The sequence below is a fragment of the Meles meles genome, chromosome 19 (assembly GCF_922984935.1).
Source record: "Meles meles chromosome 19, mMelMel3.1 paternal haplotype, whole genome shotgun sequence".
In the NCBI taxonomy this organism is placed as follows: Eukaryota; Metazoa; Chordata; class Mammalia; order Carnivora; family Mustelidae; genus Meles; species Meles meles.
Window position 1 is genome coordinate 17,977,133 of NC_060084.1, and position 24,094 is coordinate 18,001,226.

A 24,094-nucleotide genomic window follows, 5' to 3' on the forward strand; every position below is an offset into this window, starting at 1 on the left:
TTCCAGAGCTCCCGGTTCCTTAGAAACCAGGCGGCGCGTACCCTGTGCCTGTGCGTTGGACTACGGGGCCCGCGCGTCCCCGCCAGCCTCCCTCTTGGCGGGCGGGTGGCGGCCGAGACCGGTCTAGACCCATGGTCTCCAGTGCAGCGCGAGACGGGCGATGCCAGCATGCCAGGTGAGAGGCGGGCCCGCGGCGGCGGGTGAGGATGAAGGAGGGCATGGCGCGGCAGCCAGCGGGCGTTGACCGGGCCTCCTCCGCGGCCCGGCGCCCGAGGTCGGAGGCGGGGCTGCTCAGAGCCTGGGCTGGAGGGGGCCGTTCTAACTGCCAGCGCGGTCGCCGAGTTCGGAGGTCGCCCCGGAGTTCGTCCTCCCAGCCCCAGAAATAGGACCTATAGATTTGGTCGTGTAATTGTAGAATTTTGGCTCCTGGAAGGACCTCGGCCATAACTCATCCCTTTACGGGACTCGGAAACCTAGGCTCCCCTGTCCTGCCCCGAGTAGACCCTACCTGTGTGGACTGACGCTTTGTGAACAAGGATGGGAGGTGTGGAAGCTTCAGACAAAGGACGCTGGTCCATCGTCTTTCAGAGGGAGATGGGACTTTTAGGGGGTAAATCTTTATTTAAGGAAAGAGGGTTCAGGTGGTAGATAGGCGAAGGGACACTCCAGAAAGTGCGGGTGGCTCTGCCAGTCACCGAATGCCCACTGGCCACGTCTCAATGGCCCTGGCCTAGCTTCGAAGCTCAGGAAGGAAACAGAAGGACTAGCGGAGACAAAAGGTGAGGTAAGGTGTTCCCATCAAGACGTTATCACATGAATGGGGAGGAAGGAAATGGGGGCGGGGAGATCAGGACTTGTGAATGGTTGTGTGAAGAGTTTACCTCCCAAACTGCAGCAGAATCTGAAGAATGGGAGAAGAATGGAAAAGTTTAAAGCTGCGTTGGCTAGAGAGCAAGAAAGGATATATATATATAAACCATCTTATAGAAGAAAGTGGGTGTCCTTTTGAGTATCCAGAACCGAGTTGGGGCACGGCCCAGAAGACCTTTGTAAACTCTGGGGCACAGTCTCAGAAGGAAGAGCCGTTGGTGTATGGCCCTTCACTTGAAGGGAAGAGCTGTTTAAATTAGAAAGGACACTTAATACATGCTACTGAGATATGGAGAAGATGGTTGTCTTTAAGTGTTGGGGAAGCTAGATTGATTCTTCATAAGGAAACTCCTCTTCTGAAAAGCTATGTACAGCCAGGGAACAAAAGAGTTTCAATTAAGGCCATCCATTTCACAGAAAAATGTGGAGAAGTACTGGTTTTGGACTAGGAATTTAAAGACTGGACTAAGGTGAAAATTTTCAGCAGACAGTTCTATTGGTGGGCTCCCCATTTTACCGATAAAAGTTCTGTTAGGTTTTCTCTTACCACCTGAGTGCTCTACTTTTCCTGTGGAATGATCGATTTGGGTCTGATCAGTTATTTTTATTTGCTGGGAAAATTTGGGTATATGATTGCTATAGTATTACAAGAATCCGCTAGTAGCAGGATTAGGAATGACAGCCCCCTACCCCTCAAAAAAGACAAAGATTTGTAATATGGTAAAAAGAAGTGTATAATTCCCTGATTCTAATCAATAAAATCAATTTCTTACTAGCTTGATAAAACTAATTTCCTTCCTTCCTCTTTCCTTCCTTCCTTCCTCCCTCCCTCCCTCTCTTTCTTTCTTTCTTTCTTTCTGATAAAACTAATTTTCAGGGATACCTGGGTGGCTGAGTAGGTTAAGCGGCTGCCTTTTGCTCAGGTCGTGATCCCAGGGCCCTAGGGTTCAGTCCTATTTCCTGCCCCTTGCTCAGCAGGGAGCCTGCTTCTCTCTCTGCCTCTGCCTGCCAGTCTGCCTGCTTGTGCGCTCTCTCTCTCTCTCTCTGATAAATAAACAAATTTAAAAATAACAACAGCTAATTTTCAATGTATATTTGATTTTGCAGCAGGTTTTCTTTCCCCCTCAGAGTGATAAGATACATTTAAAGAATGGTGATGTTAGGGGCACCTGGGTGGCCCAGTTGGTTAAGCATCTGCTGTCAGCTCAGGTCATGATTCAGAGTCCCTGCTCTCTTTGCCCCTCATCCTGCTCCAGCTCGCTCTCTCTCTCTCTCAAGTAAATAAATAAGAAATCTTTATTTTTTTTTTAAGAGATGTTCTCCACTTTTCTTTTTTTTTTTTTTTTTAAGATTTTATTTATTTATTTGACAGAGACCTGAGACTCTGACCTGAGCCACCCAGGTGCCCAAATAAAAAATCTTTTTAAATCTTTTTAAAAAAATGAAAAAGTATGGTGATATTAATAGGTCAGGTTAATTTGAGTAACAATTTTGTCTGAGGTTCATAAATCAATGCCATACCATATCTATGATGTGGCTGTGCATTTTATTGATTTTTCTTTAATCTGTGGAAATATTTTATATAAATACCTTAAGAGATATAATGGAGTATTATCAGAAGGGTTTGTAATCTATGGGGGAAATTGGCACTGTTAATCAAATCCTGTCAGAAAGCTTTATGAAGATCATTGAATTCTTTATAGAAACCCTCATTACCTTAGTGCTGGCCCAGATAGAAGACAGACTAGTAGGCCAAAATCAAGGTAAGATGGAAGGGTGCAATTACTGTCTTTGGACCTGGGAGGCTGCTTTGAATGTAAGTGAAAATACTTTCTTGAATGAGCTGTTGAAGGAGATACTGCATGAATGTGAAGAGTGTGCTCCATTGATGGGTGTGCAATTTTTGAACTCCTGTAATCAGAAAGACACTTGCTTTCAAAAGAAAGATGGACTCACAGGCTCTAGAAGTGTTTCTTTGTCGCTATAGCAATGAAACTTTTCACCAATAATTACTTAATATCCACTCCGTTTTCTAGGGCAGCTGAAGGCAGTTATCAAATCTGACCTGTAATAAAGTAATCAACAGTATTTAACAGGCCAACATGCCAGATAAACCAGTAATGCTAACAGGATCTACTTTCACTGAACTGATTTTCTAGTTACATGGTCAGAGGAAAATGAACTGGAGATGCAGTGCCAACTGACATAAGTTGTAACACAAATGTTGGTGTTCAGAAAACTTAAGAATCAATCAGAGCCCACTAACTAAGAAGTAGGAGAGGAGCCTTTCTGATGTCTGACAAGTCACTCACACATATTTATTTTAGGAGGTCCAATTCCAGGATAAATTCATTGTTGGAACTGGACAGCATCTAGGAAAAAAATTCAGATTTTGTTAGTTTTAGTTTTGAGAATTCATGTACAGTATTGTAAGGGGACATTATTTTTCTTAAAAGGTAGCAGCTTTATATTCCAAGAGAGTCCAGATATCCAAACTACTTGAAAAATTTAAATGCCAGGTGTTTTCAAAAGTGGGGATTGAAAGATACTTGAAATAGACTTGGGCTCCTGAAAGTCAGAATCGGAAGAGATACTGAGAAAAAAATGAAAGCGGTAAGACTTCCTCCCCTAACTCTGTGAATTACCCATTAGGTCAGGAATGAGCTCACCGAAGTATTATCTCTTTAAACTGAGAGAAAAGAAATGAGAAATGAAGTAAATATTTCTATCTCACAGTGATGGGAATAAACACCCAGACAATAGAGATTAACCATTAAGAAGGAAAAGGTGAATATTCCTGCGTTACTTGAATCAACGCAAACTCTGTTGTTAAGCACTTGTTCTTCAGGTCCTTCTCTTAGAAGGAAAGAGTTGCAAGTAGGAGAGTTACCTTTGTCCTAGATACTGGCAGCTCTCAGAGTAGCCAGTGACACAATGCCACACTTTTTGGGACCCAGGATAGACAGAAATTGCTCTCCTCCTCCCCAACCCCACCACCCTCCCACTCCTGCCACCTCTCACAGTTATTTGATAAGGGTTTCTACCCTATCCACTATCTACCAGGAAGTACCAGGAATGAAACCTGCGACGAATGGAACTGAGTATCTAAAATGCTGTCCTCCTTTCTGGCAGAGGGTAACGGTGCTGCTCTCAAACTGTCGGCTCTTAGTTTCTCATGAGGGCAGATAACCCCAAAATAGAACCGGAAACACTTCCACTTGGCTTTGAGATTTACTATATCGCTTTACAACCTCAAAATCTTTTATTATTTACTTTCACAATTATATTTTGCTTAGCATGCTGGTGAGCCTGGCTGGCTCATTTGGTAGAGCATGTGATTCTAGATCTCGGGGTTGTGAGTTCGAGCCCCACATTGGGTGTAGAGATTACTTAAAAATAAATATCTTAAGGAAAATGAATGATACTGTTAAGCAAATCATATAACTTCGGGACTATAATATCTTAATGTGTAATTTATGACAAAATAAATTGAATATAGTATAGTTGTCTAACACTAGAGAAATGAAAAGCTGGTTCACGTAGTCTATGAAATACGCAACCCTTAAAAACTGTGGTTAACATGAAAAATGCTTATGTCAAAATAGGTACATGAAAAAAATCAGGATACAAAGTTATGAATACAGTTTGATCACAAGTATACTAAATAGAAAAACTTTTAAAAAGAACATGAGAGGGCGCCTGGGTGGCTCAGTCGTTGGGCGTCTGCCTTTGGCTCTGGTTGTGGTCCTGGGATTGAGCCCCGCATTGGGCTCCCTGCTTGGCGGGAAGCCTGCTTCTCCCTCTCCCACTCCCCCTGTTTGTGTTCCCTCTATCACAGTCTCTGTCAAATAAATAAATAATCCTTTTTAAAAAATGAGAAAAACAGTAATTTTCTGTAATATGTGTGTGTGTGTGTGTGTGTGTTTATGATTTATTTTTATTTATTTGAGATGGGGAGAGAGGGACCAGGGGAGGAGTGGGCAGAAGGAGAGGGAGAAGAGAATCTCAAGCAGACTCCCCATTAAGTGTGGAGCCCTACCCAGGGCTCAATCTCAGGACCCTGAGATCATGACCTGAGCCGAAAAGAAGAGTAGGACTGAGCCAGGGTCCCTATAATGAGTGTATATATATTCCTCTCTCTCTCTCTCTCTCTCTCTCTATATATATATATATATATATATATAGAAAATTTTATTTATTTATTTGACAGAGAGAGACACAGCGAGAGAGGGAACACAAGCAGGGGGAGAGGGAGAAGCAGGCTTCCCGCTGAGCAGGGAGCCCAATGCAGGGCTTGATCGAGGACCCCGGAATCATGACCTGAGTCGAAGGCAGCCGCTTAACAACTGAGCCACCCAGGTGCCCCAATGAGTATATATTTTAAAAAACAAACCTTCCTAAGAGTTTCTTGCTGGTGTAAAAGATGATTCGGAACCATTTTCTCTTCGCAGGCCCTCACCCCTTCTCACGCTGTGACTGTATTAAAGTGCCAAGGGAGAGGGCTGACAGAGGACAACACTGTTGTTTCCTATCCCGGGTGTCGGAACCAATCAGTAATGTGGTTCCCTAGATAATGAATTTACACGTGTGTAATTGAAGGGTACACTGTACACAGCATATGCGCTTTTGAAGACTCATTTTTTTTTTAAGGTTTTTTATTTTTAAGTAATCTCTACACCCAATGTGGGGCTCAAACTTAAAACCCTGAGATTAAGTTGCATGTTCTTCCATCTGAGCCAGCCAAGTACCTCTAAGACTTGTTTTGTTTGTTTGTTTGTTGGGGGGGGCGGTTTGGTGCTTGTTGACAGATAATCTTGACCCTTAGCATATCTTTGCTGTGTTTTGATGGATGTTTTTGTAGCACAGTGTTCTAAAGCATATTAGAGAATGTTCCATGTGGTTAATGTTTTCTGCAGCCTTATGGTGGTTCCTGCTGGGAAATGGTTATCATCTCTGCGGGGCTTCTCTGGGAGTGGCTCTAGGAGCATGTGAGATAGAATGTTTGTCTTGTTCAGGCATCCTCTGATTGTCAGGGAGAAGGGGAGTGGTAGAGACATCAGTCATATTTCCTGTTACTTTTCAGGCTTTTGCATTGATATTCCTGTGCCAATGGCTTCTATTTTGGAGCAGTGGAGAAAATGAACATAGTATTCCTTATCTGATGTTATTTTCAAAATTAAATCATTGTGTTTAAATGGCTGTTATTGTTCCTCCAGGCCAGGACTTGGTTCTGGTCTTGGTGATTTTTAAAAATGTTCTTTCGATTTCTCTTTTCCTTTGTTTCTTTTATAGCCCTGATATACTAAGATTGTTATTCAAAAAACATTTAAATGTCTAAGTAATTTCCAAAGTGTTCTGGGTATGTTACCAAAATACCTTAAAGTGTGAAATTTTGGAGACCTATTATCTCCTTAATACTGTATAAAACGCAATCCTGGTCCCAAAAGAGCTTAGAATCTCAGTGGAGGACAAGACATTGTGTATCATTTAAACAATAGTCAGAAAATCCTAAAACATAAAACGAATGGCTTTTTCAGGAATGCATGTCTCATATACATCCTGTATTTTATAACCAGCCTCCTTCATTATACATTAACCACCCCCCACCCCCAAAAATAAGAAAGAGGATGGTGTGGCAAAGACCTGAGATGAGGTTATTTTAGATCCACATTGAGCAGCTAGAAGATCGTTAAATGAAATCACAGCTGAATGTGGTCATGGCCTAGCTGGTAAGCAATTTGCTGCATATGTGAAGGAGATGCTTGTGAAGGGCATTGGGCATTTCCAGTCACCAGTAACTACTTAATACTTAATCTTTTTGGTGACCAGAGGCCATGGAACACAGAGTAGAGAATGCCAGTCAGAGCTCTTGTGTTGTTGTGCTCCAGGGTGCCCTGTGAATGTCCTATATCCAAGGGTTGCCTGGCTGGCTCAGCTGGTAGAGCATATGATTCTTGATCTCAGTGTGTTCGAGCCCCATGTTGGGTATGGAGATTACTCAAAAGTAAAATCTTTTAAAAGGGGTGGGGGGAGGGTGTCCTATACCTGAAATCCAGAAGGAAAGCAGATGGATGACCCTCTAGAATATCTCTTTCTGCCACAGAAACACCAGTTTTCTCAGAAGAAGAGTATTTTTATCCATGTAGAAGATGGAAAGCACTTAGAAAACTTAGGTAAATTAGGTGTGCACATTGAAAAACGTTTATCATCATTAAAAACTCACCCTCTTCTTTCTTGGGCCCTAGATCAAAACGAAAGTATGTAATACTCGTCCCTCTAGGGTTGACTGTTTCACATGCATCATGGCCAAATGTACTTTGCCTCAGTGGTTTAAAAATAAAGGCAGAGTCTTTGTTCACGTGCCTGCCACAGTGAAAGATCTCTGATCACTCATTGTGTTCCTGTGTCAAATCAGTCCTTGGTATTCAGCTATGGGTGTAGGAGGAAATGGAAACTAAACTCCAGGGACCTCGCCTGTCTGGATCACTGCTCTGTGCCCACCTCCTGGCACAATGCCTGACTCATTGTGGCACTTATAAATATTGGGGAGCAAATGAGAAGAGGACTCTGGTGACTGAATAGTGTGCCATTAAAAGGGGTGGGAGTGACAGAATGAGGTTCATGTTTGAGAGGAAAGACAATTCAGGATGGAAGCAGCTGGTAGGTCACTCAGATGAGGATTTCTATCTAGTAGATACGGATACATTTAGTAGAGCTACAGCTGGAACAAGTTGTTGAGGCTGGAAATTGGAAGTTAGGAATGTTTGCATGAAGGTTATAGTGAAATTGAAGGATTATTTAACATTGCTCCAGTAGAGAGTAGGGCTGAGGATGCAATTTTCAGAGGGATGTCAATGTGGAACTTATTGTTAAAGCAGTCTTGGGGGGAAAAAATTGTTATTGCCAGATTTTCAAAAGCAATAAAGAATTAATATAGTGGGTAAGTAAGTACTTTTTCTGACTGTAATCATCAGCTGAGGCTAACTTTCAGACCTAAAGGCAGTCTAGATACTTCTGTGGGTGTTAAATTTTTCCTTTATGACCCAATTTAGTACAACCCTTTTGTACTTCGGGTACTTTTGCCTCATTGGACAGGTCGTTAGGTCTTTCATTAGTGCCCTCCAGTGCGGACACTGCGGACTAGGCAGGGGGACAGGGAACTGGCATCTTTGGCCAGCGCTGGGTGTACTCTCATCCTATGGTAGCTGCCTAACAGTTTACCACCATGTTAGCTTGTAGAGCTGAGGGAATAGCATTTCTTTCCTTTGTCCTGTTGGTGTTTTTGCTCTCAATGAGAGGGCAGGGAGCTGTGACCATGTCACTGGGTCAGTGGAGGCACTGTTAAAATAAACAAATCATAGGAAAACGAAGAAACCTTCTCCAGAGAGCCTCGGGATCTTTGAAACCCAAGACCAAAACATTTATCGTAACTAATTTGTAAAACTCAACACCTGCTTCTTTAGTTTGGCTTTTTCAGTGGTAACATAAATGCAGAAAAGATACACTTTCAATCTGTCTGAAAGCAGTGCTGCTGAAAGCATTCATGCTGCTGCTGTAGTATTCATTTCCTTGGCTATGAACATGCAGTTTCAAACTCAGGCTGCAGGTCACCACACCACCCCACCCCCGCTGTCCCCTTTCCTCGCTCCGATGATGGGGGGGGGGGGGGGGGCTGTGTTTGTCTTTACTCTTTGGGTCTGACTCTTCTCTTCTGACAATGACAGCCTGTCTGCCACGCTGGCTCAATTCCAGATGTCAGGGTGCCAAAAGGCAGGCTGGGGGACAATTAGATGCATCATCCTAATTAATTCTTGATACCTGACTGATGTTGACGGCCACATAGAAGGCATTCCTGCTTATTTCCGCAACAGGTCCTGAGTTTTGCGAAACAACAATTAAACTTAAAATTGGCCTTCACGGTTTTATCTCCTTTATCATGCCCAAGAATTATGGTCTCATGTTATAGATCCCTTTACACCTGGGTTTTCAGTCACAGTGCCCTTCTCCTAGGGTAATGGTCCACAGTTTCAGTTCTGGGGCATCTTTCAAAGTAGCTTGTAATTGGAGTGCCTGAACCTGCTCCGTTGGTAGAGCGTGTGACTGCTGATCTTGAGGTCGTGAGTTCAAGCCCCATGTTGGCCATAGAGGTTACTTCAAAGAAAAAAAAAGAGAGCAAAGTAGCTTATACTCTTAAGATTTTTAAATATTTTAAGTAATTTTTGAAATATTTATTTTAGGGCGCCTGGGTGGTTCGGTTGGTTGGGCGACTGCCTTCGGCTCAGGTCATGATTCTGGAGTCCCAGGGTCAGGTCCCTCATTGGGCTCCCACCTCCACGGGGACTCTGCTTCTCCTTCTGACCTTCCCCCCTTTCATGCTCTCTCTCTCACTGTCTCTCTCTCAAATAAATAAATAAAATCTTAAAAAAAAAAAGAGAGAGACATTTATTTTAAATTAGAAACACAGATAAGGAATTAGGCAGGAAAATTTGTTGCCTTCTAGTCAGTGCACCACCTAGATAGGCTTTAACCTGACTTCCTGATTCATTCATTCTCGAGCTTACTCATTCCTAGGTTCATTCTTCAGTCATTACTGAGCACCTACTTCATGTCTGCCACTGTGTTTTGTTGTAGTGACAGCATTGTATAAGAGATAGACGAGATCCTACTCTCATGACAAACACTACATAGGTGATCCCAGTGAAGTGTGATGGGCACTTTAAAACCAAAGCCCAGGCTGCTGTGAACTGTGAGCTGAATCACTTAACCCAGCCTAGGCATGGACCTCTAAAGAAGTGGTGTTTGAGGGGAGACCTTAAAGAGTTAGCCTGAGTAAGTTAGAAAAGATTGTTTCAAGCACAGCAGACAGCTTGGACCAAAATCTCAGAGCATGACTGAAGGAGTTAGATATGGTAGCTGCTAGCATGTTAAATCCAGTGTAAGGGGAAAGTGATCAGGTAGAGAGTTGGAGAAGGGTCCCACTCATTCTGGGAGATGCTTTGTGAACCTCATCAAAGAATTTGGGCTTTGGGGCGCCTGGGTGGCTCAGTGGATAAAGCCTCTGCCTTTGGCTCAGGTCATGATCTCAGGGTCCTGGGATCGAGCCTCGCATCAGGCTCTCTGCTCCGCAGGGAGCCTGCTTCCTCCTCTCTCTCTCTGTCTGCCTCTCTACCTACTTGTGATCTCTGCCTGTCAAATAAATAAATAAAATCTTAAAAAAAAAAAAAAAAGAATTTGGGCTTTATCCTAGGGGCACTTAAAGTCTAGGGAAGGAAATGGTCAGGACCAGGAGAAACATTAGGTTTGTGTTCAGGAACCAGAGCAGTGGGTGAATTTCAGGGACATTGAGTCCAACTGGTGAAGTGTAGTGATGGACTGGCTGTGGGGGCAGGCAGGCCTCACTGCAGGCAGAGTGGTTCCTTAGGAACTGTCACCTGTTTGAGTCTACTGTCATGCCTTCCCTTCACTGTCTACTTCCCTTTTCCCATTGTCTACTGGTATTTGAGCATAATCCCTAAGTGCTGAGTCATTGTGGTCACAAGGCCCTTTACATACGTATGCTTCTCTGTTAGAGGGAGGAATCTTGACTGCAAGGTGATGGAGCCAACTAGTAAGCATGAGTCATGTTATGTAGAGGAGGGATGTTAGTTGTAGAGATAGTTCAGGTGGGTGCACCCTCTTAGCAGGTCAAGTTGTAGTTTAAGACTGAGAGTAGCAGCTCATTTTCCTAATCTCAAGTGACAGGCAAAGCTATTCTGTTATCATATGATACTTGTTTTCTTTCCTGAACCGTTAAATCATATTTTACTCCAACTACTTAGATTAGCAACATAAGTAATCTGTATTATATTGGTGAACATATCACAAGACACCACTGAATTGTATACAGGTTTGATGAGTTTAGTATATCTGTATCTTGGTTTATTAACTAACCGTGTAGGAACAAGATCTGAATTTTTTTCAGCAATATTTATTGTGCACCCACTGTATATCAGGCCTTGTTCGAGGCACTGGGGATACAACAATGAATAAAACAGACCAAAAAAATTCCCTGTCTGAAAGAAGTACATTCTAGCAGTGGTGGTTGGGAGAGACAGTGAGGGAATAACTTGTTTCTGATACAATAACATTTAAGTACAGGCCTAAAGAAAGTGAGGGATAGAGTAAGCCAATTGAATATCTGTGCAGAAAAGGGAACTGCAAGTACAAAGGCCCTGAAGCTGGAGAATACCTGACATGTCTGAGATGCATTCAATACTGAACCATGTGGCTGGAGCCGAGTGAACGAGAGGAAGAAAAATAGAACATAGGGTAAGAAAGATAAAAGAAAAAGGGGATGAGGACAGACTGTGTGGGACCTTGTAGGTCAGTGGGAGAACTTTGCCTCTTATTCCAAGAGAGATGGGAAGCCCGTGGAGAGCTTGGACAGAGGAGTGACTTGCACGGACTTATATATATATATATATTTTTTTTTTATTTTTTTTTTAAAGATTTTATTTATTTATTTGACAGAGAGAGATCACAAGTAGACAGGCAGGCAGAGAGAGAGAGAGGGAAGCAGGCTCGCTGCTGAGCAGAGAGCCCGATGCGGGACTCGATCCCAGGACCCTGAGATCATGACCTGAGCCGAACGCAGCGGCTTAACCCACTGAGCCACCCAGGCGCCCACGGACTTATATTTTAATTGAGTCACTCTCCGTGCTATGTTGAGAATAGACTGGGTTACAGTATAGGGTAGGAGGGACAGGCTAGAATCTGAGAGGCCAGTTAAGCTTTTGCAATAGTGTAGGCAAGAGAGGTGGTTGTGACTTAAACTGAGGTGGTAGCAACAGGAGTAGTGGGAAGTGCTTGGATTCAGGATATATTTTTTTTTTTAAGATTTTATTTATTTATTTGACAGACAGAGATTACAAGTAGGCAGAGAGGCAGGCAGAGAGAGAGAGGAAGAAGCAGGCTCCCTGCAGAGCAGAGAGCCCGATGTAGGGCTCGATCCAGGACTCTGGGATCATGACCTGAGCCGAAGACAGAGGCTTTAACCCACTGAGCCACCCAGGTGCCCCTCAGGATATATATTAAAGGTAGAGAGCCAGCAAGATTTGTTAATGGATCAAAAGTGAAGTGGGAGAGAAAAATAAGAATCAAGGATTACTCCAAGATTTTAAGTTGTGCTGTTGGAAATTTTGTGTTACCAGTTTCTGAGATGAAGCCATTGTGGGAAGAGCAAGTTTGGTGGGGGATGGGGGTGATTCCAGAAACTTAATCCTGGACATTTTAAGTTTGGGATGCCTATTAATATAAACATCTGGGGGGGGTGCCTGGGTGGCTCAGTGGGTTAAGCCTCTGCTTTCGGCTCAGGTCATGATCTCAGGGTCCTGGGATTGAGCCCTGTATCGGGCTCTCTCAGCGGGGAGCCTGCTTCCTCCTTTCTCTCTGCCTGCCTCTCTGCCTACTTGTGACCTCTCTGTCAAATAAATAAATTTAAAAAAACAAAACAAAACCAAACAAAAAACATCTGGGGCGCCTGGGTGGCTCAGTCGGTTAAGTATCTGATTCTCCATGTCAGCTCAGGTCTTGATCTCAAGGTCGTGAGTTCAAGCCCTGCACTGAGCTCCACATGGGGTTCGGAGCCTACTTAAAAAAAAAAAAAAAATCCAAGCAGAAATATCCTATAGGCAGTTGCTTATACAAGTCTGAAGCTTAAGAAAGAGGACCTGCTAAAACCTTTGGGAGTCCTCAGAAAATAGACAGTATATATATTTAAGCCATGAGACTGACTAGGATCATCATAGTTACCACAGTCATTATTATCAGAAGCTAGCAGAGTGGACTGAGAAGTAGCCAGAGAGAATAGCAGGAGAAATTTGTGTTTTGGAAGTTAAACAATGTTTCAAAGAGGCTCGAACATGCTGTATCAGATGCTGCTGCTGTCAGCATCAAAGTGGGATGAGGATGAAAATTGGCCCTTGGATGTTGCAACATTTTAATAGTTTTTGACAAATACCAGGTAGCTGAAGTATTTATGACCCATACTGTTGGGTTGTTGGCCACGATGCCTTGAATACATAGCATAAGATAGTTGCACAATTGCAGTTTGAGATTTTGAATGTTTTACTCTTCTACTTCCTTTGGACCTGTTTAATTTTATTTTTTACCTTTTTGTATACAGTTTATTTTTTTTTAAGATTTTTTATTTATTGGGGCGCCTGGATGGCTCAGTGGGTTAAGCCTCTGCCTTCGGCTCAGTCATGATCTCAGGGTCCTGGGATCGACATCTGCATCGGGCTGTCTGCTCAGCAGGAAGCCTGCTTCCCTCTCTCTCTCTGCCTGCCTTTCTGCCTACTTGTTATCTCTCACTCTCTCTCTCTGTCAAATAAATAAATAAATAAATAAATAATCTTTTTAAAAAAAAGATTCTTATTTATTTATGAGACAGAGATAGCGAGAGAGGGAAAATAAGCCATGGGGGAGCTGGAGAGGGAGAAGCAGGCTCCCTGCTGAGCAGGGAGCCGGATGCAGGGCTTGATCCCAGGACCCTGGGATGGTGACCCAAGCCAGAGGCAGACACTTAAGCTCTGTGCCTGTCTTGGGGCTTGAATTCAAGACCCGAGGTCAAGAGTCACATGCTCTACTGACTGAGCCAGCCAGGTACCCCTGGACCCATTTTATACTGAAGAAATATTGTTAGGTAAGGAGTGTTTGCCAATTACCACTTGGCTTTTAGGGGCACCTGGGTGGCTCAGTTGGTTAGGTGTCTGCTTTCAGCTCAGGTCATGATCCTGAGTTGTGGGATCAAGCCCCACCTCACAGGGAGCCTGCTTCCCCCTCTCCCTCCGCTAAAATTTTTTTTTAAAAATTAGGTTGAGGGCCCTAGCCTCCCTCTGGCCACAGTGCTTTAAAAAAAAAGAGTGTGTGTGTGTATTTATTTATTTATTCTTAGAGAGGGCTAGAGAGCATGTGACTGGCAGGAGGGGCAGAGGGAGAAAGAATCTCAAGCAGACTCTGTGAGAGCATGGAACCCTATGTGGGGCTCGATCTCACCACCCTGATATGATAACGCAAGCCAGAATCAAGAGTTGGACACTTAACCCACTGAGCCACCCACGTGTCCCTTAACATATTTTATATGAAGATATAATTACTGGGAAAGTTCATCCACAGAAAAATCTAGCCTCTTGATTCTAGCCCTTTGGAATGTCTCAAGGGTCAGAGGTCTGTGGCAGTCTGTAGAGTTGTCTCAGGAGGGAGAGATGCCCTGAGGTTGCACAGCTTGGGGTGGCTGCTTGTGCTGGGGGACTCCAGGTGTGGAGCTGGTTCTGGGGAGTGGTGAGGGTGGGCACTGAGTGAAGGCTTCTCACTCTTGTGGTATGCCAAGTCTTGTTGCCCCACCTATACAGCTATAACCACAAACTGTTACACATCATTTCTTACTTAGAGCCATTATTAACTTTACTTGCCTAAAGAAATACAGAAGAATTCCTTCTGAGCCTTCCCTTCCCTAGTGTGAGTTGTTCGTGAGTGGAGAGGACTTACTACCTAACACTGGCAGCTCTGCAGCTTGCCCAGTTTGACATTGGTTAGTGGAAAGTGCTGTCTTCAGGGATCCTGGGTGGCTCAGTCATTAAGTTGTCTGCCTCCGGCTCAGGTCATGGTATCAAGTCCCGCATCGGGCTCCCCGCTTGGCGGGGAAGCCTGCTTCTCCGGACCCTGCCACTCCCCCTGCTTGTGTTCCCTCTCTCACTGGGTCTCTGTCAAATAAATAAGTAAAATCTTTAAAAAAAAAAAAAAAAAAAAAAGGAAAGGAAAGGAACGTGCTCTCTTCAGAAATCCTTAGGAAATGCTCAGACCAACTAGATCATTGGCCTTAGCTTGAAGTTAATTCCTCAGAAAACTTGTGCTCTTGGCTGCAGCCATTGTCTCTATACTGTTGACATCTCCAAAAGTAAGTTGACAAGGTTTTTATGTTGTTTTTGAGGAAAGAGACTTTTAATTCACATAAATCCATTTTGTTTGATTATGAGCCTGAGTCTTCAAGATGTGAAAAACTTGTTGTGTTCTTTTTTTTTTTTAAGAGTTTTTATTTATTTATTTGACAGACAAAGATCACAAATAGGCAGAGAGGCAGGCGGAGGGGAGTGGGGAGGCAGGCTTCCTGCTGAGCAGAAAGCCCGATGCTTGATCCCAGGGCCCTGAGATCATGACCTGAGCTGAAGGCAGAGGCTTGACCCTCTGAGCCACCCAGGCACCCCTTGTTCTGTGTTCTTAAACACAACAACTTATGGTGATTAAAAATGGAAGTATAATTTACTTACTATTAATGCACAGATCTGAAGTGTTCAGTTTGCTTAGTTGTTACAGTTGTGTCACCATGTAAGCACAAGGCAACACAGAATGTGGAATATTTCCGTCACTCTAGAATGTTTCCTTGTGCCCCTTTCCAGTCAGTCCTGTACCCCCACCACCTCTTCAGTCACCACCACTAACACCTTCTGACTTATATCACTATAAAGGTTTGCCTTTTCCTATACTTCAGATGAACGGAATCCTATAGTATGGTGGGATTCTTGGTGTGTATGTATGCCTGGCATCTTTCACTCAACATGTTTTTTGTTTTTTGTTTTTTTTTAAGATTTTATTTATTTATTTGAGAGAAAGAGCATGAGAAGGGGGAGGGTCAGAGAGAGAAGCAGACTCTCTGCCTAGCAGGGAGCCTGATGTGGGACTTGATCCCGGGACTCCTGGATCATGAGCTGAGCCAAAGGTAGTCACTTAACCAACTGAGCCACCCAGGCGCCCCTCACTCAGCATATTTTTAAGATTCAAAGATGTTGTTGCATGTATTCATAGTTCATTCATTTTTATCGCTTTACTCTGTTTCATTGAATGGCTATACCATAACTTGTTTATCTGTTTACCTATTGATGAACGTTTGAGTTTGTTTCCAATTTGGGACTATGATGAATAAGGCTGCTGTGAACATTTTATATTCATTTTTATGGACATATGTTTTTGTTTTCTTGGATAAATATCAACAAGTGGAGTTGCTGTGTCACGGGTTAATATATGTTTGACTTGATATGAAACTGACAGTTTTACAAAGTGACTGATTGTACTGTCTTACACCTCCACCTACAATGTATGACAGTTCCCTTTGTTCCATATCCTCTCCAGACTTTGATGCTATCACTCTTTTGTTTTATTTTTGCTATTAGTGTGTTATCTCAGTGTGGCTTTGATGTGCATGTCCCTAATGACTAATGACATGGAATGCTTTTTCATGTGCTTGTTAGCAATGCCTATATCTTTGGCATTGAGACTATTTAAGTCTTTTAACATTTTTATTTTATTATTTTTTTAAAGATTTTATTTATTTATTTATTTGACAGACAGAGATCACAAGTAGGCAGAGAGAGAGAGGAGGAAGCAGGCTCCCCGTGGAGCAGAGAGCCCAATGTGGGGCTCGATCCCAGAACCCTGGGATCATGACCTGAGCCGAAGGCAGAGGCTCCAACCCACTGAGCCACCCAGGCGCCCCTATTTTATTATTTTTTAAAGGTTTTATTTATTGGGGCACCTGGATGGCTCAGTTGGCTGAGCATCTGCCCTCGATTTGGGTCATGTTCCCAGCATCCTGGGATTGAGCCCACATGGGGCTCCCTGTTCAGTGGGGAGTCTGCTTCTTCCTTTCCATCTCTCCTCCACCTGTTTGTGGTCACTTTCTCAAAATAAATAAAATAAAAATCTTTAAAAAAAAAAGATTCTATTTATTTATTTGACAGAGTTTGCACGCTAGAGAGCGCACAGTCGGGGGAATGGCAGGGAGAGGGAGAAGCAGGCTCCCTGCTGAGCAAGGAGCCTGGGATCATGACATGAGCTGAAGGCAGATGCCCCATTGACTGAGCCACCCAGGTGCCCCAGTCTTTTAACATATTTAAAAGTTTGGATTGTTCATTTTTTATTGTTGTCTTGTAGGAGTCCTTCTGTATACAAGTTCTTTATTACATACAGTATATATTTGGCAAGTATTTTTTCCTAGTCTCTGGCTTGCCTGTTCATTTTGTCTAATGGTGTCTTTGAATGAACAGAATTTTTTTTTTTTTTTTTCAGTTTGAAATACAACTTATTGGTGGATTATGCTTTTTATATCCTGTTCAAGAAATCCATACCTGACTCTTGGTCTTAAAAGGTTCTGAAGGGCACCTGGGTGGCTCAGTGGGTTAAAGCCTCTGCCTTTAGCTCAGGTCATGATCCCAAGGTCTTGGGATTGAGCCCCACATCGGGCTCTCTGCTCAGCGGGGAGCCTGCTTTCTCCTCTCTCTCTGCCTACTTGTGATCCCTGTCAAATAAATAAATCTTTTTAAAAAATATATGTTCTGATATATTTTTTTAGAAACTTTGTAAACACCCATTTCTTTAGGAGTTTCCTTTCCCCCCATTGAACTAATGATTTAATACTTTAGCTAAGGGGGCACTTGAATGGCTTAGTTGGCTAAGTGTCTGCCTTCTGCTCAGGCCATGATCCCAGAGTCCTGGAATGGAGCCCCACATCAGGCTCCCTGCTCCCTCTGCTTCTCTCTCCCCATCTGCCTTTCCCCCTGCTTATGTGCTCTCTTTCTCTTTCTGTCAAATAAGTAAAATCTTTAAAAACAAACAAACAAAAAAAACTTCAGCTGAAAATCATTTGACTGCATTTGTGTGACTTGCAGGGTAGAGATAGTATTACAAGGCAGTAACTTTGTAGAAATCCATAATGGCTCTTTTTGAAGCCTGGCGCTGAAAAATAGAAAGCATAATTTGTAATTTAAAAAAGAATAGTTACAGGGCAAACTATTATAGATACATTTTTAAATAGCTTGGCTGGAACCACCCACACTCTATCCATCTGCAAGCCTCTGAAGAGCTGGATGCTTGTAATAGGATTAGGGAGACACAATCTCAGAACAAGTAATGACACTTGAAAAAACCTGCACTTAATCAAAAAAATTCTTTTTTTTTTTTTTAAGATTTTATTTATTCACTTGACAGAGACACAGCAAGAGAGGGAGCACAAGCAGGGAGAGTGGGAGAGGGAGATGCTCAACGACTGAGCCACCCAAATACCCCCGAAAGAATTCTTAAAAATAGGGCGCCTGGGTGGCTCAGTGGGTTAAGCCGCTGCCTTCGGCTCAGGTCATGATCTCAGGGTCCTGGGATCGAGTCCTGCATCGGGCTCTCTGCTCAGCGGCGAGCCTGCTTCCCTCTCTCTCTCTCTCTGCCTGCCTCTCTGTCTACTTGTGATCTCTCTGTCAAATAAATAAATAAAATCTTTAAAAAAAAAAAAAAGAATTCTTAAAAATATACCAAGAGGTACTTAGGATAAATAGAGAATAATCTGACAGAGAAAACATTAACTGCTCAATACCTCTATTATATTCCTCCTTTTATCAAAGACCTAGCTGTGGGGTAGGGAGAGGAATCTATCTGGAAAAAGCAGAGTTAGGGAAGGTAGAATACTCAGTTCTCAGTTTTCCTCATCCATCTGAATTACATCACTGTGGTCTGAGAAAACTAGCAGGTGACCATGCTATAGCCCCATATACTCTCAATAAACTTTTGAGGCATTATGAAGCAAAGGGAGATGCCCCAAAATGGGCGACGTGCAACATTTGTCCCAATTGTCAAAGGTAAGCCTGATAGTGATGATTCCTCAGAGAAGTACTAGAACATTTTATTAAACAAATGGCCTCTTGACACAGGGAAAGACAACTGGTGAACACTGAAAGGTATATGGGTTTTTAAAGGACAACATTATCTCACAATTTATTGATGACTAATTGTGCTGGGTGCCTAACCTATGAACATTTGGTTGCTGGCCTTGACATTTGGTCAGTGACAGTATGTGCATTTGGTAACAATATAATATATATATATATTTTTAAAGATTTTATTTGACAGAGAGAGATCACAAATAGGCAGAGAGGCAGGCAGAGAGAGAGAGGGAAGCAGGCTCCCCGCTGAGTGGTGAGCCCGATGCGGGACTCGATCCCAGGACCCTGAGATCATGACCTGAGCCGAAGGCAGTGGCTTAACCCACTGAGCCACCCAGGCACCCAACCATATAATATTTTAAGTTAGTTATTTTGGCTTGAAGACATAGCCTGCTTATCACATTTGTAACTGATAGAAAGCTGGTGCAAATAGTGAATAAATATTCAAAAAGATCTCAACTGGTAAATAAGTGCCCAAGTTAAATGACATTTATTAGAGGAAAGTTTTAAACTTTGATTCAAAAAAACTAATTTGTACACCCATGTTCATAGCAACATCATTCACAGTGGTTAAGATGTGAAGCAAACCAAGTGTCCATGGACAGATGAATGGACAAGCAAACTGTGGTGTCTATGTACAATGGATGTTATTCAGCCTTAATAGGGAAGGAAATTTTGACACATGCTACAATGTGGGTGACCCTTGAGAACCTGATACTAGGTAAAATAAGCCAGTCACAAAAGTACGGTATTATGTGATTCCAGTTATATGAGGTAGTCTACCTAGAGAGTCAAACACTTAGAGACAAAGTAGACTGGTGGTTGCTGGGGGTGGAGGGGGATAGGGTGTTGTCTAATGTATCCAGAGTTTGAGTTTTACAAGGTAAAAAGAGTTGGGCAGATGGATGGTGAGGATGGTTGTGCAACAATATGAATGATCTTAGTGCCACTGAAGTGTACATTTAAAAATGGGTAAGATGGTAAATTTCATGTTAATATGTATTTAACCACAATTAGAAATTATAAAAACCTGATGACACAAGTACAGAGTATTTATTAGGCCATGTGAAAGATCCTACTGTGTGTCAGGATGCCATGGCTGTCCAAAGTCTATAATGAAGGCGAACTGTGTAAAAGGAGTATTGTAACCAGAGGAAGAAGGCCAAGGCAGGGTATGCTCAGGATATGGCATTTAGTTCTGGGGGTCTTATTTCAGGGGATTGTTAACCTGAGAGTAGGCAAACCAGAGCAGCCTTGATCTTGGCTACTCTTCTGATAGAGAGTATGAGGAAGACCTAAGGGAATTATGGAGTTCTGTCTCTAAAGGAGTGTATCAGTAAGCTTTGCCATATCACAGTTATAACAAACATCACAATTCAGTATCTTAAAACAAGTATTTCTCATGATTCTTTCCCCCCCAGGTTTATGGGGATGTAATTGACATATAACCTTGTTGTAAGTTAAAGGTTCAATGTACTGATTTGATTTTCTCATGATTCTTTGGGGAATCTGGGTGGTGGTTCTGGTCTGGGTCTGCTCAGCTGGAACTGGGTGGCCTGGGGGTGGTCTCACTCGTATAACTGGCACTTGGCTTTGTGTCAGGTGGGGCAGTGAGGATGACTTTGGTCCCTTGTCTCTTGTGATCCAGCAGGATGGCCTAGGCTTATTCACATAGTGATGGCCCAAGAGACCCCGAGAGCAGTAAGAGAGCAAGCCTTCACCCACATGTATTTTTCAAACCTCTTGGTTTTTGCTCTTGTGCCATTGGCCAGAGCAGTAAGTCCAGAGTCATTGTGACAGGTGATTCACTATCTGATGGCATGAAAAAAAGGTAGTTATTGTGGCCATTGTGCAAACGACCTATGACCACCTAGGAAGTATAAAGGAAATAGAAAAATTTCATTAGAAACATCACAGATAGGGGTGCCTGGATGGCTCAATCCGTTGAGCGTCGGCCTTCAGCTTAGGTCATGGTCCCAGGGTCCTGGAATCGAGCCCCGCATTGGGCTCCCTGCTCAGCAAGGAGCCTGCCTCTCCCTCTGCCAGCTGCTCCCACTGTGCGCTTGCTCTCTCGCTGTCAAATAAATAAAAATCTTTAAACAAAAACAAAAAAACATAACAGATAGATGTGCCTGAGTCACTCAGTGGGTTAAGTGTCCTAACTGTTGATTTCGGCTCAGGTCATAATTCTCATGGTGGTGAAATTGAGCCCCAAGTCAGGCTCCATGCTAGAGATTGGAGTGTGTTTAAGATTCTCTTCCTTTCCCTCTGCCCCTCCCACTTGTGCTCACTCGCTCTTTCTCTGAAATAAATCTTATTAAAAAAAAAAAAAAGAATCATCACAGGTAATTCCACAATGTAAAAAAGACCAATGACTTCAGGTCCATCTACAGAGTTGTTTTCTGACTGAAATGGCCCCAGAACAGAAGCAAGCCAACAATAAAGGGAGGGTCTTGTCTTTGGATGTGTTGGAGAAGTCGAGTGACCGCTTGTCTTTCTGACCACCTTGGACCTGTTACATCCTCTCTTCCAGGAAGGCTTTCCTGCTTGCACACTACCTGTGGAACTGTTAAGGATGGCTGTTCTCTGTGCCACACACAGATTTCTGTTGCTCTACCTATACTGAATGACAGATACCTATAGTGAGTAACAAATGTCTTTACATGGCTGTCTGGGAGTTCCTTGCGGGTGAGTCACCATCTCTGTGCCAATGTCTGCAGGAAATTGTGTTCCATCCTCAGGTTGCCTCCTGGTGGTCATCTGACTATGGCAACTCCAGCAACACTGCATTTCAGACAGAAAGAGGGGAAAATACCCCCTGTGAGTGGAAATTACCTCCTTTAAAGAACATTACCAGAAGCTCTACCAGATGATGCCTTCTTCCTATATTTATCTTTTTTTTTTTTTTAAGATTTTATTTGTTTATTTGACAGACAGAAATCGCAAGTAGGCAGAGAGGTAGGCAGGAGTGGGGGGAAGCAAGCTCCCTGCTGAGCAGAGACCCCAATGTGTGGCTCTATCCCAGGACCCTGGGATCATGACCTGAGCAGAAGGCAGAGGCTTTAACCCACTGAGCCACCCAGGCACCCCCTATATTTATCTTCTTAAGATACATCTTTTTTGCAAGAGAGGTTGAGAAATACAAGTTTTTGTTTTGTGTGTTGCATCTGGTAGGAAAGTATTCATAGATACCTTCTTCCCAGGATCTTCTTTTTTTTTTAATAAGATTTTATTTATTTATTTGACAGACAGAGATCACAAATAGGCAGAGAAGCAGGCAGAGAGAGGGAGGAGGACGCAGGCTTCCTGCTGAGCAGAGAGCCCAATGCAGGGCTCGATCCCAGGACCCTGGGATCATGACCCGAGCTGAAGGCAGCGGCTTAACCCACTGAGCCACCCAGGCGCCCCTTCTTCTCTGACTCCTATTCAGGCTGCCTACAGAATAAATGACCTCTCTGACGTTATGCACTAACACCAGAATTCCCAGAATCTGTGGCTCCTCACACACACAATGAGGGAGGATGTTCTTTTTATCATAATCCTGGCTACCTTCATGACTATATTTTGTCACTTGGAGCTCCTAGCTTCATAACCCATGGGATATGGCAGGAATTGGCAAACGTTTTCTGTAAAGGGCCAGGTGGTAAATATCTTTTATTTTTGTGGGCCATTTGATTGATGTGTCATCTACTTTTGCTGCTGTTTTACAAAAGTAGCTATAGATAAAGGAATGGATGTGACTGTTCCAGGGGGTCAGATTGGATTTGCCCTCCGTGGTGGGGAGTAAGTCTCTTCTTACAGTTCTGTGTGTTTTGACAAATGCACACAGTCTGCTCCATTTCATTCCCTTCATCAAACCCTCCTTATCTTTTACTTGTACCCTGACTGACTTTTTTAGTTACAGTCTGTTAGAGTCTTTTCCACCTAATTCACGTTAAAAAATTTGAGTGGTTCTTAATTGCTTACTGTGTTAGAGTCCAGGCAGCACACTAAAAGGGTCTACTGAAAAGTCTTTAATGAAGGGGTTATTTACAGTGGTGTGAACAGTGAAGGAAACAAACCTGCAAGGGATGGTGGGGCACCCAGGAACTGGCTACCACTAGTAGTCAGTGTTACCGCCTCCAGCACAGTGGGAAGAGGGTACAAATACCAGAACCAGTAAAAGCTATTGCTATAGGAGAGGGGTCCTCAGTAGGTATTGTGACCCTGTCAAAGAACACAGGCCCTGCCAGAACCACATCCTGGTAGAGAGAAGGCAGAGAATAAATAAGTTCATCCTTCCATCCATTTATCTCTCTTCCTGCTCTCTGATCTCCTCCTGGTGCTTCCCATTGGATGAACCCATAGCCTGGAGCCTTAGAAATTGGCCTTAGGACTCCTGAGAGAGCAGGGCCAAGAGGGGATCAGGTGGGGGAGGTGGGGCACACCAGCATTTAAGCATACTCACCTATCGAAGCCCAAATTCCTAAGGCTAGTGCTTGGTGCCACCAGCTCTGGCTCCTAAACACCTTTCTGACTTTTTGCCCCCCAAATCTGGGCTGTGTTTTTCATCCTTTTGTCTCCACAGCCTTCCCGTTGGGCCCTCAATAAAGGCGTGATGTATGAACAATCAGCACTGGTTTGAGTGGTGGATCTGAGGCGAGCACTTGCCAAGCCAGACAACAGAATGAACTTTCCTGGCTCATATTTTAGCACAAAAGAATGAAAGAAGAGTTGTTCCACACATATAAAACTTGTGTTTTTACAGAGGGTCAGGGAAGCTAAGTAACTTGCCCAGGGTTTCACAGCTGATTATGGCTGTCTGGTCACATAGCTGCAGACCCTAGAAAGTTTACCTAGCTTCTCTGAGCTTCTGTATCATCATCTGCAGAACGGGATTAATGTACTGTATGTTACACTATTGTACTTCACTGCATTTTAGCTCAGAACATTCTTTATGTTCCTACACGGCTTTTGAAGTTGGAGAAATCTTTTCTAAAATGATGTATGCAGAGACTTAACTATGGGCCAGGCCCTGTTACAAAAGCTTTACAAATATTAACTCATTTAATCTTTAACTCCCCTTATCAGGTAGATTCAACTGTCCCATTTTACAGATGAGGAAACAGAAGCACAATGATATAAAAACTTACCTGAGGTTACTTAGCTGATAAGTGGTAGAGCCAGGACTTGAGCCAGGCAAAGTGGTTGCAGATTCCATACGTCTAACCTCTGTGCCATCTTCCCCACAGCCTTGCAAAGTCCTGTCAGGTCACCTTCCACCCTTCATTCCTGATCAGCGTGTGGTGATTAGAGTGCATGTGAACTAGGCAGGGCTGACTTGATGGAGATCTCTGGAGGACCCAAAAGGTATATATCCAAGGATGTTAAAGGCAAGGAGTAGGGAAGTTTTAGAGGTTAGAAAGGGTAGTCACTGAAATAAGGGAAACCAGCTCTGCCTGCTTGAACAAGAAATACCTAGTGATCAAGCCTGCCTAGCTTCA

The 24,094-nt window shown here is 43.3% G+C and overlaps 1 protein-coding gene across 2 annotated transcripts in view; it reads left to right on the forward strand.

The window, feature by feature from the left end:
• The window catches only part of GFOD2 (glucose-fructose oxidoreductase domain containing 2), a 38,571-nt gene continuing 14,477 nt past the window's right edge, over nt 1-24,094 (forward strand). For both annotated transcript variants that reach the window (XM_045989368.1, XM_045989369.1), the window contains exon 1: nt 1-175. Coding sequence is in view for 1 of the 2 variants with exons in the window: in XM_045989369.1 (XP_045845325.1) it covers nt 169-175 (7 nt within the window). In the remaining variant the exon portion in view is untranslated. The remainder of the gene's footprint in view (nt 176-24,094) is intronic.